Source organism: Schistosoma haematobium, chromosome 1, assembly GCF_000699445.3.
Source record: "Schistosoma haematobium chromosome 1, whole genome shotgun sequence".
In the NCBI taxonomy this organism is placed as follows: Eukaryota; Metazoa; Platyhelminthes; class Trematoda; order Strigeidida; family Schistosomatidae; genus Schistosoma; species Schistosoma haematobium.
In genome coordinates, this window is record NC_067196.1 from 44,477,088 (window position 1) to 44,498,647 (window position 21,560).

Consider the following 21,560-nt stretch of genomic DNA (forward strand, 5'->3'; position numbering starts at 1 on the left):
TAACCAGATTGAGTGCAAAGTAGTATATGATGATCTTAAGATTCCTTTCAAAATCTTAACATATATATATATATATACTTCAAGGACCCCTCAGCCGGAAATCGTACACAGGACCTTCATCTTCACGCAGGAACGATTAACCTTTGAACCATCGGGGTAAGTTTCAATGGTATACACGTCTAGCTTCAGTTAATCCGTTATATAGCTCGGCTATATTTCATTGTCTTCAGTGGGTACTTCAGACCTGGTACGGCTGAAGCCGCAGTCAGCAGAGTTCAACCGGAGACAATTGAAAAGTTAAACAATATCGAGCACCGATTGAAGCTAAACTTAGATACTATAGGATTCCGGCTCATTGGTTTAAAGATAAAACATTCGCGTGCAAAACAGGCCCTTGGGTTCGATCCCCACGGGTGGGTACTTGGATAGACACTGATAAGGAGTCCGATACTAGGACGAAACAGCTGTCCATCGCTTCCAGGTTCTTGGTGGTTGTCTGACTTAGATCTATCCGTGATTTCAATGAAAATAGAGATACTATATTTGAATAGCAATTAATGTAAAATAATGATTACTAATTCTACGAAAACAGTATAATTTTCGTGAATGTTCATTGGTTATCCATTACTAAATAATGAACAATCAGGTAATAACTATGAGCAAAACATATTTATAGATTGTTTAAAAACATAATTTTATACATAAAATTCAATAGTATTTAATAGTTGACAGGAAGTAGGAAATAATGAACATACACAAATGAATAAAATCGAAAGTGTTGGTATACACTCATTCAATACTGAATAATAGATATTTAGTGTCATTTAATTTGATAAAATTGATTGAAATCAGTTGATTGTTTATGCGATCTGACCTGAGGTTTACAACTCAATAGCCCGCAAGTTATTTACACCATCTAATGTGACAAAACTATGAACACAATGTGCCTATCATAAACCATACGGTAATATAGCCCATAGACTAAGTACACCAACATCAGTGAGATACTTGAGTTGCATATCATTTATGTTTGGCGTTCACCAAGGTTACTTACGACTAAATAATAAGCTGTTTGAAAAAAGGACCAATTCGAGAAGTAACGTTATAGCTAAAAAGGTAGGAGGTTGGTATTCTAAAACTCATATTCTCTTAAATAATATTTTTATTTATTAACGGTTGGATTTACTTGATAAATCATGTCCTAAATGTAAATTTGTGAAGCGAAGCTGAGAACTACCGACCTAAAATCGCGAACTCAGCCAAGAAATAAAATATTTATGGCAAACCTCTCATAACATCTGGCTGTTATTTTCTAGTTCCTAATGATTTCTCGGTTAATACTTGTTGAAAACTCTCATTTAAATTACAAAAATATCTCGAGTAAACCATCAAAACAAGAACTAAAAAACAACATACATTACAAATATATGTTTGTTTGTGTTTACCATGGAAGTATTTAAAGTTCGTATTACAAAACCATATGACATTCGATAGGAGAATACTACCGACTAAAAGATACTAAAGACATTTTATATTACTGTTTAATCTGATTAAAATTGTTTGAAGATAGTGGGAATAATCAGTAAATTTATAACCTATTAGTTCATGAACACACGTCATATTATTAAACTCAACATTATTACTTATTAAATGAACAAATTGGACGAATACTTATGATGCTATTTGTTTTAACTTGTACAATAAATTTCAAGTGAAATGAATGGGTTTGATAGACAATAATATTTTATAAAAAACATTTACGTACTTTTTCCATATATGGTTGATCAACGTCTTTTGGTTCTAAAATTAATCTCAGTGGTTGATCCAATCGATGACAGAGCTGAACCTGATAACAATCACATAAACGAGCATCTCTAAGGATAATCACAAAGGAAAAGAATAGATTAAGGGTAAACAGAAAGCAAAAACAATAACAGTCTGAGGTTAAGTAAAATGAAATATAGAATTATATATTATTACGCATCGGATTTTTAGGAAAAATTGGCAATATAGAGTATATCAAAGTTTGTAACTTGAAAACAAACAAAATCGACGTATACAACAAAAATAGTAGATTATTCATAAGGGCAATATAGAACCTGACACATTTTTGAAAAGGATAAAGGTCCCATCTAGTTGAGACCGATTGTGAGTCATATTATTAACAATATTTCAAAAGACAGGTCATGATTATCGTGCGAACCCCAACCAGGTAGTCTGCATCTACCAACATGGCATAGATCAATTATCAATGACTTCATGAACGAGTGGCTGTCCTTAGTATTTTTACAACCTACACCCAAAGAAGCCAACATAGCGCGTCAAGGTGGGTGGTGGTTGGTGACACGTAATACATAAACCTAACTACCTCAATCAGGATAACAACAACAAAAACTATCTCACACGAACGTGTAGTTAAGTTGTATATGCGAAAAGTAATGAAAATGTACCTGATACAAGTAGTTTTCTGCTTACCTAGGAAACACTGATTCACTGTTATATACGGATAAAGTAATTTTAACTCTGAATAGAACAGAGAATATTGTTGCTTGTTTCACTCAATTTCTAACCAATAGGTCACTGGGTCGATCAGTGTTACACTTGCTTCCATTTAGGCACACCTAAAGCAACCGAAATATAGCTCAGAACCGAGTACGTACGCCTGCATTTTATGAGAATATTCAGCTCAGTTTTTCTAATCAGTATGAAAGGTTTGTCCGGCATTTTGATCTTCTGATCACCATAAAACTACATTTAAATGTACGGCTTGTATTTTCGAACTTTTTAGTTAATGAGCTTTAGTTTAGTGTTATATCTGAGCGAAGATTAAATCACGAGTAACTTCTGAGACATATTAATTGACTAATATTATCTATACATTCTGATGGTATAACTATTCAATAATTAGATTATATATATTTATATTCCTCTTATTATAAGCTTTATTTTGACCTATAATTCATTATTGTACGATTTACGGTTCTTAAGCTATGTTCAGTTTATTAACCACTGCCTTCCACGTTCATAGCCACTTTTTGGCTTTATTGTGTACAAATGTTATTTCCTATTTTATAGTGCATTGCGGTCTGTTTGATTGATACATAAACCCAGTATGTCTGAAATAAATGATTCGATTCACATAATGGAAGCTGGTATTGGTGTTCTGAACTCAAGTGGACGGGCTAGGCGGAAATAGGACCAATAAGGACGCTAGGCTGCTCATACCGCTCGAAAGCCATTGGTTTGGCACAGTGCTAGGATTGTACAAGTCGTATTTTGATCGGTGGATAAATCACGTGATAAAAGCCGGACATAAATTCACAACAGAAACGACTCCATAAATTCAAGCCAAATAAATTTCAGAAAATAATCGAATTCCCAGTCTATAAACTGACCATGAGAACATATAATTAAGTATTGAAGGTGTTCTTTATGCACAAGATGTTTAACTAAAGAGTCATTTATGGTTGGGGAAACGAATATTCTTCTCTAAGTGTTTCATAATTTTGTTCAGATTAGGATTACTGAAATACAGTAAGTAATTTTCATGCCATAGCTCTTCTAGGCTGCTCATACCGCTCGAACGTCATTGGTTTGACACAGTGCTAAGATTGCATAAGTCGTATTTTGATTGGTGGATAAGTCACGTGATAAAAGCCGGACATAAAAACATAATTGGTAGTTCAACTGTTATTACAACCATCCAATTAGAATCAGACATTTAATCAGTTTATGGTACTGCACATCCAATGTCCGGTGCTATTATTGGTGGGTAATGACTTAAACCCGGCATAAATGAACTCCACTGATTACAGTTTATCACTAGGATTCGCGGGATTACTTATTGAAAGTAGCCAGTACTGAAATACGATTATCACTAAGATAAGAGATTTCCGGAGGTCATTTGATTTAATTTTTTACTTCACAGACTGGCATGACTAAAACAAAACAGCCATCCAGTCCTAAATTACGTAGCAACAGATTTTAAATTTAGTACACTTTGTTCAACAACTAACTCCGCCTGTAGCCCTTATAGGGTTACTGCCGGTCCCAAGCCCGGGTAAAGGAGGAGGGTTGGGCATGGAGTTAGCGTCCCCATCCCGTAGAAAACTAACTCGCTAAAAAAACGCTTACCAGAAAAAATAATCCAAACCATTTTAACTCTGCCCTGGGAGTTAGAAGGTCTTCATTTAGAAGAATTATGACGCTTCATGGTGAAAGCCGAGTTCCTTCGGAAGCCACGAGGCCGATGCCCCTTCTAACAACTAGAGCAAAAATTTTTATAGGTACATGGAACGTTCGAACAATGTGGGAAACCGGGAAGACCAGTCAAATAGCAACGGAAGTGAGGAGATACAACTTGGCAGTACTGGGAATCAGCGAAACCCACTGGACTCAAGCTGGACAGAAAAGGCTAGCTACGGGAGAGATGCTGCTATACTCCGGTCACGAAGAGGACAATGCTCCACACACTCAGGGAGTCGCTCTTATGCTGTCCAAAGTAGCACGAAATGCACTTGTAGGATGGGAACCTCACGGATCCAGAATCGTCAAAGCATCATTCAAAACAAAGAAGGAGGGGATCTTAATGAATATTATCCAATGTTATGCACCCACCAATGATAGCAACGACGACATTAAAGGTCAGTTCTACGAGCGGCTGCAGTCAATCATAGAGAAATGCTCAAGAAAGGACCTCACCATTCTGATGGGAGATCAGAACACCAAAGTTGGAAGAGACAACACCGGATATGAAGACATCATGTGACGACATGGACTGGGAGAGAGAAACGAAAATGGGGAAGGATTTGCAAATCTGTCTGAATTCAAAAAATTGATCATGGGCGGCACAATATTTCCACACAAGCGTATACACAAGGCTACATGGATCTCACCGGACCACACTACAGAGAACCAAATAGATCATATTTGCATCAACAAAAAATTCCGAAGGACAATGGAGGATGTGAGAACCAGGAGAGGTGCTGACGTAGCTTCAGATCACCACCTAGTTGTAGCCAATTTAAAACTGAAGCTGGAGGAGAACTGGACAAGTGGACAAACAGCACTACAAAGGTTCAATACAGCCTTCCTTCGAGATACTGACAAACTCGATGAATTCAAGATAGCTCTCAACAACAGGTTCCAAGCCTTACAAGATCTACTGAAAGAAGAAGAAACTACTATGGAGGACAACTGGAAAGGCATCAAGGAAGCATTAACTTCAACGTGTCAAGAGGTTCTCGGTCTAAAGAAATACCATCATAAGGAATGGATCTCTACAGAAACACTGGACAAGATCAAAGAAAGGAAGAACAAGAAGGCAGCAATAAACAACAGCCGAACACGAGCAGAGAAAGTCCAAGCACAAGCTGAATACATAGAAGCAAACAAACAAGTGAAGAGGAGCATTAGAGCTGACAAGAAGAAATACGTGGAAGAACTAGCAACGACGGCAGAAAAAGCTGCTAGAGAAGGAAATATGAAACAACTTCACGATACAACGAAGAAACTAGCAGGGAATTACAGTAAACCAGAGAGGCTGGTCAAAGACAAAGAAGGCAAGCCAATCACCGAAATTCAACAACAGCGTAACAGATGGGTAGAATACTTCGAGGAACTCCTGAATAGGCCGGCTCCAATGAATCCACCGGACATCGAAGCAGCACACATAGATCTTCCCATAGATCTCAACCCACCAACGACGGAAGAAATTAGAATGGCCGTCAGACAAATCAAGAACGGGAAGGCAGCAGGACCCGACAACATACCAGCTGAAGCACTGAAATCAGACATCGAAGCAACCACAAGCATGCTTTACCTTCTATTCAAAAAGATTTGGGAGGAGGAACAAGTGCCGATGGACTGGAAAGAAGGACATCTCATCAAGATTCCAAAGAAAGGAGATCTGAGCAAATGTGAAAACTACAGAGGCATTACACTACTGTCAATACCAGAGAAAGTCTTCAACAGAGTTTCGCTGAACCGGATGAAGGATGCAGTAGACGCCCAACTTCGAGATCAACAAGCTGGATTCCGTAAGGATCGGTCGTGCACAGACCAAATTGCAACACTACGGATCATCGTCGAACAATCAGTTGAGTGGAACTCGTCACTATACATCAACTTCATTGATTATGAAAAGGCATTCGACAGTGTAGATAGGAGGACATTATGGAAACTTCTTCGTCACTACGGAGTTCCTGAGAAGATTGTCAATATTATCCGGAACTCATACGACGGACTACAGTGCAAAGTAGTGCATGGAGGACAGCTGACAGATGCATTCCAAGTAAGGACCGGAGTCAGACAAGGCTGTTTACTCTCTCCCTTCCTCTTTCTTCTGGTGGTCGACTGGATTATGAAGACCTCAACATCTGAAGGAAAACACGGAATACAATGGACAGCTCAGAACCAATTAGACAATTTGGACTTCGCAGATGACCTAGCCCTCCTATCACGTACACACGAACAGATGCAGATGAAGACAGCCAGTGTAGCAGCAGTCTCTGCATCAGTAGGCCTCAGCATACACAAAGGGAAAACCAAGGTCCTCAAATTCAAAGCGGAAAACAGCAATCCAATCACTCTTGATGGCGAAACTCTGGAAGATGTAGAGTCCTTCACATACCTAGGAAGCATCATCGATGAACAAGGAGGTTCAGATGCAGATGTAAAGGCGAGGATTGGCAAAGCAAGGGTCGCATTCCTACAATTGAAGAACATATGGAACTCAAAACAACTTTCAACCAATATCAAAGTGAGAATCTTCAATACGAACGTCAAGGCAGTTCTACTGTATGGAGCTGAAACTTGGAGAACTACAACAACCACAATCAAGAAAGTACAAGTATTTATAAATAGCTGTCTACGCAAGATACTCAACATCCATTAGCCGGATACCATCAGCAATAGCCTTCTGTAGGAGAGAACAAACCAACTTCCAGCTGAAGAAGAAATTAGGAAAAGACGATGGAAATGGATAGGACATACATTACGCAAATCGTCAAACTGCATCACGAGGCAAGCCCTAACTTGGAATCCTGAAGGGAAGCGAAAAAGAGGAAGGCCAAAGAACACATTACGTCGGATAATAGAAGCAGATATGAAAACGATGAATTACAACTGGACGGAGCTAGAAAGGATTGCCCAGGACAGGGTTGGATGGAGAATGCTGGTGAGCGGCCTATGCTCCTTCACGAGGAGTAACAGGCGTAAGTAAGTTGTTCAACAACTACTAAGTATTATTTAAATAAACACTAATAAAACAAAAGACATTTGCACGTAGGAACTAAAAGTTACAAAATGAATATATTTCTGTGTTTAGTAAATCTCTAACAGAACATTTAGTTGAAATATCACAAAATATTTTCAGCAAATCAATTTACACTACGGAGCCATTATAAATTACCGAACGACAAAACGTATTCAAAAACAGAATATTCAAGTTAATATGTAAGTTTTAGAGAGCAAACCAGAAGGCAAATAAATTTCACTGATCTACAGGTTTCAAAGAATATATATCTTTCCAAGATATGTTGATTTATAGATGAGAATAATAAAAGTAGTTTCATATTTTTGCTAACAATTATCAATCATATTTCTTTATATGTCGTTTTAACGGCAAGGATATCTGATAGTTGAGACTGGAAACCATTACAATTTCTAAGATGGTAATAGAGACAAAAAACATACAAATGAGGATTTACTTTATCTTCCCAAAAATGATGACAATTGTTGTGACGGCGGATAATAAGTACTAACTACTGGAATACACGATTCACACGACAAAAGTGAGGACATGAACGAGAATTTTAAACGAGAATTTACTTGACACCCAAAATAAATGTCAGAATACACTAACTTTTATCTGATTTTCATCCATAGTGTTCAGCAGTTAAATTAATGTAAACTATACTGAGTAATACTTAACACGAACTAATCAATAACTTACTGTATAAATACAAATTTACAATATCATAAAATTAATGTTCCTTGTCAAAGTGTGGTTAAATGTTATTAAAGATTAGTAAAAAAAAGTCAGTTTCTTATGTCACTCACACTACAATCAATTACATTCTAGGTCATCGCTTCAAATTTCTTTAAGTATTTGTCAATATTGTCATGAGGTGACAAAAAGAATTACTACTGGTATTACTACTTCGATTTCATAACAAAATTAATTTGTAAAAAAGGAAAAAGCATCTTACGGACGTAATAGTTCAGCTCTTCCTTGAAGACGTAATTGAAAATGATTGACATCCAGAACAATTTCTTGTGGAATCAAATCGTTAGCAAGTGCTTCCAACATAAGTTCATTGACTAATGTGGATGTAGCTAAAAAAAATTCAATTAAAGTATTAAAAAAATACAGAACAGAAAAGAAAAACTTTTAATTATCATTAATATAAACAGTAAGTACTAATTGTTACTAAATTGGTCCGAATATTATTAAATCAATAATGATGATATTTAGTTTGATTTATCTAGCGAAAAATAAAATAAAAACTCAGCATTCTTCATTCATTTAATTTGAATGACGAAAAAAAAAACGGTTAACACATTTAACATGTTGGTCAAGTTCAATGTCATTAATAAATGACTGATTAACTAACTTATTAACTGAATGAATCTTAAGACGATGTAACAATTTTCATAATGAATTATAGTCTAGTGGTTTAAGCACTCGATTTATAACCACTGAATTACTAATTCGAAGTCACAATTCGTGTACTTTAGTTAAAGTAGTTGGGTAGTATTACCACAATGTTACGTAAAAAGTTTGATTCGAAACCGAGTACATATATTTGCAACAGAAAAATAGATTACATTACCTATTTAGTTTAGTTGTGCATTAAAATCAGTCTAATTTAACCTATAATTCAAAGTCATATAAATGGTGCATAAAGATATCAATAACCGAAATGAATCAGTTGTCATTAATAGTTAATTTACGTAAGAGAAATAAAGTGATACCAGTAATTCATCACATTATGTTGTAATTGACATCACGTACTGACTGCAGTTAGGCAACTACTGAAAGCCAGTAGCACTGAACAAGCTTGAGAATCCTGAGGTCGGGAGGTGTACTTCTGAGAAATGATTGATGGCGACGAAATAAATCCCCTATAGCTCATGAATTAATACGTCCAATAAACACAAAAGACGTAAAATCATATAGAATGTACTATGTGTAATCACTTTCACTGAGATATTATACAAAAAAACCAGCCAATAGAAATTACTTACGATCACAAACTAAACGTAACCGAGGGTTGACTGGAGAATTATTCGTAGTTTCTGAATTGACTGAATTTGAATTATTTGTAGTGAAACTTTGATATGACTTTTTTCTAGTATTTAAATGCACTGTAATGCGTACTTCTAATTGAGGAATACACCAACGTGGTGTATTAGTCCAATGAGCAGGAGTGTTATTTTGAGAACCGAAATATTCTTTACATTTAGGATATATATATGATACATTAGAGGCGGCAGTTTCTGTCTTCCATAACGGATTCATCTGTTGATATCCAGCTGAATTGGAAGTTAACGAAAGTAAATTAATGCTTGTGTGCGAATTTTTTAACATTACATTTGTAACAGAATCACTGTAGACACAATCATATGCCCAAGTGTCTGGAGGTGAATATACAAATGCGGAATTGTTTTCATTTTGTTTAGAATCACTATCAAGATCACTGATCAATGTAGACGTATTTGGCTTATTATACTTTTGCCGTCGCAGGCTACAAAAGACATCAAGAAAAAATAAAATAACTAAGAAAACTCCGAATCACTAATTGCTTTTGTAAGAAAAAAATTAAAAGTTTGAGAATCTAACAAGAAAATCAACATGTTTATGAGTATACTGTAATATTTAAATTATGCACTTTTTTTCCTGTTACTGATAAACAATTTAAGTGGAACAAAATTTAGTAAGAATACTGGATAATCAGTTGGTTGAAAACAGAATCGAGCCTAGTAAAAATATTCATTGGACTAAGTTGCTATATAACATTATCACAGTGAGATGACATTAACAAAATGGATAGCAAACGAGTCGAAGTAATTGTCTTAGCAATGACAGTAAAAAAGCAGGAACTTAGGATCGAAAGAGTGAATACATCTGGGCTACCTACAGCCTATCTTGAGTCATGTGAATCAACGCCTCCGACCACAGGCGATAGTCACAGCGCAGACCCCGTCCACGTAGTCTGCATCTACCAACGAGACTTAGCCTACGATTCAATTGCCTCATGTACTAATGCCACGTCTTGGTTTGGCCATTTCTAGCTTTCTTCCAACAAATACTACACGTCGAGGTAAGCAGTGGTTGATCGGACACTAGCATTCAGTGATGCACTTGTATATTCCATTAACCAGCAAAATACGTTTTGATGACAATGTTAGTTAAGTTAACAAAGATACACATTCCCCATTTAACCAAGAAAAGCAAGGAATTAAAAAATGTTTCATTCAAAATATGTATCAACGGCATTTCTTATCATTATGTCAAGTCCTTAGTGTTGATCGGACTCGATCAATCAAGTTGCGAAGTACCCACTAGTTTAAGTGACTCAATCGATAGAACCCGATCACCACCAAGAAGAAATGAACATACACAACGTTAGTCACTATTCAGTGATTAATTATATATATATAATGAATGATTTGCATTTTTCTTCAATTTTTTGATGAATAAGCTCCAATTCACCTATAGTATCCAAAGATAATCCATTGACCCTAATGAAATATAGACAAGTGACCAAATGGAATATTAAAATATGTTATCGAAAAAGAAACAAAATTATTAGTAATATATACGGTTCAGAAGAAAAGTTTTAAACGACAAGCTCAATACAAGAATGTTTGTTGAAATCAACAACATATTTTACACTGAGCTAAGTGAATTGACGGATTAGAATGTATAACAAAATCATATAAAGAAATAATTACAACTTGAATAAATCAGTGATATTAATTTCAATTGATAAAATGAATGTATCTAAGATGGTATAATTTATTTGTGGTTGAAAATACTTCATTCTCATGGGTACAAATGAAAACACAACAGAAAACTAAAACAACCCGTTAGTGAACTGCAAATACAGTACGATACCCAGTTATCTAGAGCTTGGTAATCACATTGGTAAGTCAAAGAGGCAGAATATGGTCAGTACCAAAGACTATTTAATAATAAGTACCATGTGGATGAATAATAAATAAAATGTACCCCAAACATTTCAGACAACACAATATAAACATCTCATTTATTCGTACAATAACCTCGAACAAAAATTAGCAATAGACTTTAGTGTTAATCATGTGGTGGATTTTATTGTGCAATGACCAAATATTTGATATTTTAGAACTTTGTATCTGATGGAATAATATTATGCATTACTAAGTGAAACATATGAATTTAAAAATTATTCCGCTAAAATTTATCGTCCAAAACATAAAACCACAGATTCATAGAACACCTATTCCAGAAAACACTTACAAAACTATTTACTAGGATTATAAAATTTTTGTTTATTGAACTTTAGAAGAGTACTTCGCCTTAATGACATAAACATACTAAGTTATGAACCTACTTAAACAGTGGAAATTAATAAACAATTTTTTTATTTATTGGTATAAACAATAATTAATTGATGGATAGGCCCACAGTCTTATGAAGAATACTGTCTACAGTATGCTTTACAAATTCCAAAATTCATCGTTAAAATTGTAGAAACAATTACCACGAGAAAACACTATACGCTTTTTACAGGAGACACTGTAGTATGGAATTTTTTGACAATTACTACTGCATGGCTGTAAAAAAAACATATTGATTGAGTAATTTGGAAACTATTATGAACGAAATAAAAAGTAATCGATATTCATTGCACAACTAGTTAGTTATTCATTAGAAAACTTTCTCTAACAATATTCACGCTTAGATTATACGGAAAAACAATATAAATATTAAATTCAATACAAATTAAAATAACAATAGATTTAATGAATGTTAGTAGCTAAGCGAAAAATCAATAACTAATGTAACTTAATGAAAATACTAAATTAAAAAATTCACTAATCCGCATAACTAATACAATTGCTACTATTCAATTTGAACTATTTACCTAAAATTTAAAGAAATATCTAAACATTGTACAGTCAGAAACTGATGTATATTAAAGTACAGTATTAATTTTATACGAGTATAATTATATAAAAAGATAAAAATAATGCTGGTCAACCACTCATTCATGAATAAACATGTGATGTATACAGAGTATTCAAATCGTTGATTTGATTATTGATAGAGCTGTAGTCTTGAGTCTTATCTTGAACAGAGATGAACTCGAAAGTATGTATAAGTTGATTAGTAACTTCCTTGATAACAGAAAACTTACAAAAGAAAAATCAGAAAACGAAATTTCATTCTTGAATGTTTTGATTGATAGGACAAAGATAGGAACGCAAGAAACAGAAAGCTAAGCCGAACAGATCAAACACTGAAGTATAACAGTAACGTCCTAAAAACACACAGGAAAAGTTGCGTACGGAGAGTATCCTGAAAAACCAAAACCTCGCTCATTACACAAAAATATTGTAGAAATCCATTTTATACCTTTCTTGTATGAGAATAGATACCCCAGCAACCTTACTAAAAGGTGTATAGAAAATCGATACACTACCCAAGACAACAATCATCATGAATTCCGTTGAAAAATTCCTGAACCGAGGGAATCCTAAGAACGCCGAAGAATTTTCAGAAGTACAGTTTTTAAATCAATAAGTAATCAATAAATCCAGGCTGCATACTCACACAGAAAAGGCCAATCCCTCACATGACCAGAAATCGACGGGAGAAGATGGTCAACAGGAATTCAAGATCAAATGATGAAATAGACCTACAAAAACAATCAATCACTAGAATTCATCAGGATGGGTTGATTTGATATTTGTTGGATAACTGAATGGCTTACTTTTACATGGAGTAAACGCTGATGTTGCTGTCTAGAATGACAGTAGAAGCTTCGAATCTAACAAAAAAAAACCAACATACGTATCTGTCTGAGCTCCAAATTAACTCCATTATAGACAGAAAGCAAGTAAAAATACACTGGAAATTTAAAAAATATAAAGGTGTGCTTCAGTTTTCTTATATCTTTGCAACAAACAAATTCTTAGTCACAGTTGACTTCATTTGCATAATCTGATAAAGTTTACTCTTTGATTAAAACCCCAGTACCATGTGTATATTAGAAGGTCATATAAGGGTGGCAAGCACAACATACTACATGGTCACCCGAATTTATGGACTTGCATTCATCTCATAGTTTTTGTAACTTTGCCATAATTTGTTACACTACGTGGTTAAAATTATTTAAAATTAATCAATCATATTATTCGAATTATCACTGGAAATATCACTCTGACCACTTCAACCAATCTTATGCAAACTGAAGGATGAAACGACAAAAAAAGAAAAGCTAAACGTCGTCTACGTTTGGAAACTATTATGAACGAAATAAAAAGTAATCGATATTCATTGCACAACTAGTTAGTTATTCATTAGAAAACTGTGCAAGAAACACTGCAACTTCGTCTGCATGAATACCACGATGTAGTTCCGCTAATATCAACGCACGTGTACAATTATGGACACATGTTCAACCGGGAAAATGTTGAGATTTTGAATAGAGAGAATAAAAGAAACACCACAGCTTGGTACTCAGCTCAATCACTGACCAATAAACTAATCGAAATCGATCCAAGTTAGCAGTCAATCAGAAATTTTATAAACAAAAGTAGGATAAAGAAACAAGTCAAGGAAGGAGACAATCAAAATAAATATGCAGACAACGACTGGTCAAAGGTCAAAAACAACCAATCAAGACCAAGGTCGACAGCACAAGCTTTCTATCATATATAAGGGAACTCAAGCACTTCACTTCTACCTGGAGTTCGTGCTGATGATATTGTTCAGAATAATGAAAACCTTACGATCAAACCATACAACTTAGGGAACGAAACTCCACCATCTCAATATATTTTCTCTGATGATTCATAGAGAATGAGCAAGTGCCTACATGATTAACTTATCCCCCATAAATGTTTCTTTAAAGTACTTCAAGCAATATGGTAAACAAAGTCCCAATATCATTTTGCAACGAAACCCTTATTGTACAACATACAACATATTAAGTGATTACTTGTTTACCTAGTTTTACAAAAGGACTGGGAAGATATTCTTGCATAAAAACGGTTACTATAGTAATCGACCTAATTACGGAACCATTGTGATCGATGTTCTAATCTGAAAAACTATATTAGTAGTAGCAGTAGTAGTAAAGATAGAAGAGCTGAAAACTCAGATAAGAAATATTTGAATTCAAATAATAAACACTAAGATAGTAGACCTACATTTTAAACATTCTTAGTGTAACCAAACATACAATAGACCTACTATTTATTCTGTATCATTCATATACAATTGAAATAAAATATACCGCACATAGAATTTTCATGTGAGTAAACAAAATCTATCGATGCTTTCCCTTTGTTCGAACTATTTAGTCTGATTGTTTATCGATCTGAAAAATGATTGACTGAAAAAAATTAAATAAGTTTGACATAGCAAGAATGATAGGAACCTCATAGTACAGATACGGATGCTTACAACTTTTGTCTAAAACAGTCTACATTTAATACGAATCCTGACAGAGTTCAGAGAGTCTTAGTCAATCGTACTGAATACGTTTTTATGGAGCATTTTTGACAAAGAAATGTATTGAGTAGTGTTAGGTGAAGTCTAGAGTGAAATAAAAAAGGACGGATTCCAAAGTATTTAATGTATCCTAAGGGTTCTCCAAAGAATAGTCACATCTAGCCAAACTAATGCAAAATCAATTACTTATTTAACCGACTAATGTAACTATAGTTTTACGAAATAGAACAGTTTAAATTCATTATTTCTGGAACTTAATGAACTTTATGAAGTTTTCACACGATACATTTTATGTCATAAAACTAACCAGTTGTCAAAATAATAGTAGACTGAGCTAAAAAGACAATACTTCAATGAGCAGAAAACAACTAAGTAGACTGTAAATATACATTATTAAGTGAAATAGTTTTGTGGAGGGTTGTTTAACCAGTTAGTTACATACAATATGGCACCTGAAATGCATATATAACATTCCGGATGGCTAAAACTTACATCAGAACATGTGTATTTCGAGGGTAAATTTCATGACAAACTGAGGATAGCTAAAGAAATAGTGGAAAACGATAAATTACTGCTCTAATTTGGTACTCCCTAGGAATGCACATCCAAAATTCCACAAGGGACCAAATGTTGAACCTTAACGTCACATAACAAACCCAACATCATTAAGTAACATAATCGGAATCTAGTGATATACGTTTTCCGCCTCAATCAATTTGTGATATAGAGCGATAATCATTCAATATCATTAATACATTGCTACCTGATTCTTAACATTTTTAATTCTATAAGTCACACCCAACCAAGCTGATCTTGAGTGCTATTAGAGGTATAGAGATTGTTGCCACTTGTAGGTTTCTGATACCGTGGAAAAATACTTCTCCTTAAGGTATGTTTCTGACATATAAGTGAGACCTTAGATCACACGCGGCTTTTTTGTGAATGATTTTCGATATGTTAATGCTGTACTTTTAAGACCTTACTACCGGCGACAGGGATCTGTGGGGCAAGAAGAGGTGTACTGTTTTGATGGCAGCATCATCTAACTCATCCTCATATTGTGAAAAGGCAGAATTTCTACGGCCGTTGGTTGTCTGAAGAAAACACTACTGTAGTTACACGTTTGTACAGTAACCAGTGGAAATTCTTACTAGAATATAGAGGTCGCTTCTTATAGTCTGGAACCTCTGTCATGGTGGAACATAAAGGAACAAGTGTTCCTTTATCACAATAACCACGTCCGACTTCCATATCAAAAGTACCACGTACAGTCAATAAGCTTCTTATCAACTCTTTTTGAAATCTATCTCGAATCTGGTCAGTAATGATTACAAAACGACTTATTACTATAAAGTGGTTCTATGTATTTCGAAGGTACAATTTAGTGAATTGGTTGATGTTTTTTACAAGCTGAATTCACACTTTGGTCAGTCAAGATAATACAATTATGTAGAACAAAGTTCATTAATATGTAATACACAAAAACTAGGATGATAAGTACTGTAAGTGAATACCCTTATCATTCAACTTTTTAATTGAGTATAAAATTACTGATAAAAATATGTTTTTAAATGTGAACATTTCAATTTAAATGAAGTGTATAAAATGAAAAGCGCAGACTCTCATAAATATTCCTTTTTAGATAAAATAATCCATTGCACGTTTAACCCATCTATTAACAAATAAAGGTTTTAAAAAATTATAAGGATACACTTACTAGTACACTATTAACAGGAAAACACGTGAAATATATACACCGAGTATATTTACACACCAGCCATATGATTATATATTGACTGATAATTTAATCATTACTGAAAAACATGTTGTTTCCTGTGTTGCTTAAACGTTTTTTTTCATCTTACTCAATATTCACCTGTTTACTTGTATATACGTCTTGGTCTATTAAATTGTAGTGAAATCTTATAATTATCGTTATAGCATGAAATAAGTCTCGTTGCGGAGAACTACCTGTGTTTTTCAGGAAAAGAAAGTAGACAAAAGAGTTTAAAACCGGTAAAAAGCATCTATCCGGAGTTTTTCTTACCTTTCTATACTATACGTCAGTTCATGACGAAAACTACTTTGTACAGTGAAATTTTATTCAAACTGAGTCATCTAAATGAGCTAGTCAAAGCTCGAGTGGCGATTTATTCAGCCCCCTTGCTATAATTTACACTTTATCCTACTTCGTTCTACTGTTTATGAAATGTAATACTTATTATTTGAGCAAGAAATATAACCAATCTTGAGTGCTAGTATTTAGGCATGTGTTATGTAGTATGAGATTACTACGTAGTCTAGGCACTCAGCTGTAACCTAATGTCAATACGCCTATCGAAACGTTGTTTCTGCACACCTGCTAGATGACCAAATACAATGGGATGTCAAGATTTAGAAAATAAGCTGATTAGTCTGCAATTAACCAGTTTATTGTTTAATAAATAAATCACAGGGACTAATAAGAATAGAATTCAACTGATATCATTTATAAGTAAGAGAATATTTATCGCTATGATAAACACATTCATAATGATTAATAATGGCTGTATTTAAATCAAAAACTATGTCTAACCGTTCAAAACATACACTGTCAGTACCTTTATATATTTTATAAACATTTTAAAACGATTGCGTTTTCTTTTCGAAAATAGGTAATTCGACAAATAGTTTACATGAAATCATAAAGCTATTAACATACTATCTGAAATAATTATACATAATAAATAATATTATAGCCAATTGAAATAACAATGGTAGTAGTACAGTGTATTGCATGGCTGGTATTAATCATGATAACAGTAGAGTAGATAAATTAATCGGACAAAATTAATAATGAAAGTCAAGAGATAATCCACATTAATAATTCTGTAGGTAATGTAACAGAAATGAAAAAAAAGAACAATTATTGGATGATATTAAAAAAATCATGTCTCGCTAATTCAGCAGCATATTTTCCAGTTCAGTACGATTTGAAGACACTTTCTGTCAGAAGCTGACAGCAGCTAGAAACATTGGTTTTAGGGTTATCTCTAATCTTTGAGTTTCACTTTGTTTTTTGTTCGCTTTTTTATTGATATTCCTTTTTGATAAAACATGCAGTTAAACTCGGCAATAAACTTCCGACTCACTTCACCTGAAGTTGGTGAATTATATAATCAGGTAGCCAATAAATGTGCACTAATGGGAGCCTGAATTAGTAAGATGCGCAATATTCGGCTTCATAATCAAAGTATATTAAATTATATTTTCACATCTCAATTGAGATGAAAAAAACCAGCTTTCACTGGAAATTATTTTAGGAAGATTCTATAATCTATTTAAAAAATCAAACATTTTTTCGGAGAGATCTCTGTTAACTAACTGGCATTCAATGCAGTTATCATTAATCATGAAGACGAGAATAAAAAAACTAAACCCGGTCATCAAACAGCATATTTTTCCAAAATTAACTACATGAAAAATATCGTTTAACGTAAACATTTCACCTTCCTGGAATATCAAAGTTATCTACAAATTTAAATCTTATTGACTGTCTTTTTGAAGTTGTTATCCTTACCTGATAATATTAAATGTTAATTACTCTTATAAGTATCATAAATGTGTACAGATGGACCCATTTATCTACAGTAGTTATATACATATCAGAAGTCATACTGATTAACAAATTCATCGACTGATTAATCAACAACCACAAAAGCATTATGCCATGGTTTTGAAACAACTGTACGACCAAGCACTATGCTCGGTCGTTATTTATCATATTCTTAAGCTGAAACATCAAATCACTAATGCAGATCAGAAGTAAACTAACCTTTGAACAAAACTAACAAATAGTTTCAATTCGTCTGTAGGTTGACTGTTAGCAATAAAATGAGTCAGTTGTGTTGTTGAAGACAATCCTTCTTGATTAATCGTTGTACAATGAGGATTATTTTTGTCATCCTTGCGAAGGCACCATGGAGTAACAGTTTGAGAAAATGAAAACAAATCATGTTGATTTCCTTTCAAATCAATTTCTGAACTGGTGCTAACCTACATAAATAGACAGTGAAGGATAAATAAATTAGGAAGGAAAACCCTCTTAAATTACAACAGAAATAGCAAGTAACTTACATAACGTTGAAAGTTGACCTTGAAACACAAAATAACCAGAGCTCCTGGTATGATGGACTCCTATCAATTTATCTTTCATGTTTATTGCAAAAATTGTCTAGATATGCTGGTTGGTTTATGCCCATCTAATCTGCGCTGGTGGACAAGTGCAGAAGGCCCTTATGTGATTTTTTATAGACCAGGTTGAGGTATTTTAAGTGACTTTTAAACTAGTCATCTGCAAAAACAGAATACAATAATATCGAACTATCTATCTTGAAGATTATGTTGTGACTGGGATTCCACTTGATAAAGTTTTCTGTTTGCAAATATTAATGTGATTCTAAAGACTACGGCCATAACTCATTGTATGTTGATACCAGAAGTATTTATTTATTTATTCAAACACAAACATCGGTACAAGGAGGCACCAAATAGATATGCGCCACACGTTGTCATTTGATTTGTGTGAAGGCTGGCATAGTGCCCCGATGCCCAAACCGAAGAAGGTGGTTTGCTTAGGGGGGTCACTCCCCGAGCCTTTGACCTAGAGGCCTAATCCATAAGGCAGTGGAGCAACTTCAGAATATGCGATCCTATGGTAGCCGGTGATCAACAATATGTTCATACGCCATTTGTTCTCTCAGGATCCTATAGCCCATGTACACCACTGGTTTGGAATCAGAGTTTTTCAACTCCCCTACTTGGATCCTCCATATCCAACAACCCACGTTAAAGCTACAGCCATTCGCTTTTCGTCCTCGCGATTTCGTAAACAACAACCCCGCTGTGAGAAGGCAGTGGCTGTATACGCGTAGCCATGTGAGAGCACTTCGAGAGGGAGGGTAAACTCGTGCTACCCTCGGTCGTACCAAGGCATTTGGAGGCAACCAGAAGTTACAATTAACTATAAATGCCATATTAACATCAACATGTTTATATAAATTCACCTAACACTGTGCAATACGGATAACACTAGTTGAACTCATGTAGCACAACCGACCCAGATAACATTTAGTGTTTAATACAACTCATTGAGAAATAACGGCTTTAGGTACTTAGCTTTCGGCTACAATGTTTTGATAGAACTTAGTGATACTTCCTAGATGGCCAAACCGAAGTAAGTAGGTGTGAGCCTAGTAATCCAGTTGATAGAGTGCTATTAAATAATTTCTACGACTTTCCTGGGAACCTTAGCAGTACCCAGATACTAATAATCTTTCGCAATGTTTTTCATCCACTAACCGCCACAAAGATGAAATAATAGTTTAACTTCGAAAACAATTGTTAGCTAGATATTCATATGCACAAAAACTTCTAAAAAGTTGGTGAACATTAGGAGATAGTAAAAATACTGAATAATATCCTCAAACTCCAAAACTTTATATCTTATAGATCGGACATAAACATTTTACGGTTCGAAAACTTGCTATTTGCGCATATATCAATTAGATTTTGACTAAATGATAGTGTGTATTCAAGGGCTTCAGAATTATCTATATTTTACTTTTATAAGATACACTAAAAAATACAAACATTGATGACAAACAGTTCAAATTCATACGTTACGCGAAAATGGATTGATCGAAGAGTAGAAAAGCACAGAGGTGCTTTACCTGAGTGAATAGTGAATAAAATATACCTCTCCTTCCTCTTGTTTTATCCTCTTTTATTTTTCGAAGCTTCGTTGTGACAGTAAATGCAATACGCCAACTACCAGTTGCAAAGTGAATGAGGACCGTTAATGTATGCATAGTACCAGATTTATGTGAAACAGATAAAACGACGTACAACTGATTTAAAAATAGGATTGACCTAAAAAAATACGACGATGTAACAAGAACTAGTGCATACAACTATTAACAGGTTGTGGCCCATCTAGAACTGGTTTTACAAAGAAATCTAAGTGAGCTTCCAAGAGTTATCTTCCAAATCACCCTAAATAACTGCTAAGTAGTCGGTTATCAAAAATCAAAGAGGTTTTGAAACATATCCCTTGACTTTGATCGCCCTTTACTGAAACACTAAATGTTCACGAGCTTTAAAAATCGAAAATCATATCATGACGACAACCTGTGGCATGCTGAGGATAGATGATTTTATATCACCGTGTTAATGTGGTATTACTACTTGATATGATGCTTGTGCACCGAGTATGTTTGTTTGACTGAGGACAAATATGGTATGAAGTAATTCGTAAAGGAAAATAGTGTTTAGAAAACAACAGAATCAGAAGACAAAGAACTTGAAAGCTTTGAACTACGACGCAACACTTTTCTTATTTAAAAAATGAACTACAGTAGTAAAACCAATTGATTGTTTCAATAATTAAGCACCTGTTGGATGACATTTCAATACACACTACATGGTCATCAAAACTTGAAAGTCACAATATAGTCTATATTTGTGAAATAGTTAATAGAGGTAAATTAAGAAGCGTCAAAAAACCTTATATACGAATTCATCATACAGAAATATCGAGTCTTCAAATAAGTGACGACGGTAGTGCTTCGTTGAACGACCTCTTACACAAAAACCTTATACTTGTGATTTACTCTTCTTGAAAACATATAAAAGTCATTAGGGTGAACATCTTTGTTCCCATGAAGTTCACAGTGACTCTATCTACTGAAGAGTTTATTAAATCATTATTTGACCTGTGTTGGTCAGGTCTTGAACAGTATATCAAAACAGTGCAAGTGACCACATACAATCAAAATTTTGAATATAATTATGA

At 34.3% G+C, this 21,560-nt stretch overlaps 1 protein-coding gene across 2 annotated transcripts in view; it reads right to left on the reverse strand.

Moving 5' to 3' along the window:
- The window catches only part of PIK3C2A_1 (Phosphatidylinositol 4-phosphate 3-kinase C2 domain-containing subunit alpha), an 88,458-nt gene that overhangs the window by 66,161 nt on the left and 737 nt on the right, over positions 1-21,560 (reverse strand). For both annotated transcript variants that reach the window (XM_051218327.1, XM_051218326.1), the window contains exons 2-5: positions 18,543-18,763; positions 9,250-9,749; positions 8,211-8,337; positions 1,766-1,874 (exon numbers count right to left, since the gene is read on the reverse strand). In XM_051218327.1, the coding sequence (XP_051074179.1) occupies positions 1,766-1,874; positions 8,211-8,337; positions 9,250-9,749; positions 18,543-18,763 (957 nt within the window). The remainder of the gene's footprint in view (positions 1-1,765; positions 1,875-8,210; positions 8,338-9,249; positions 9,750-18,542; positions 18,764-21,560) is intronic.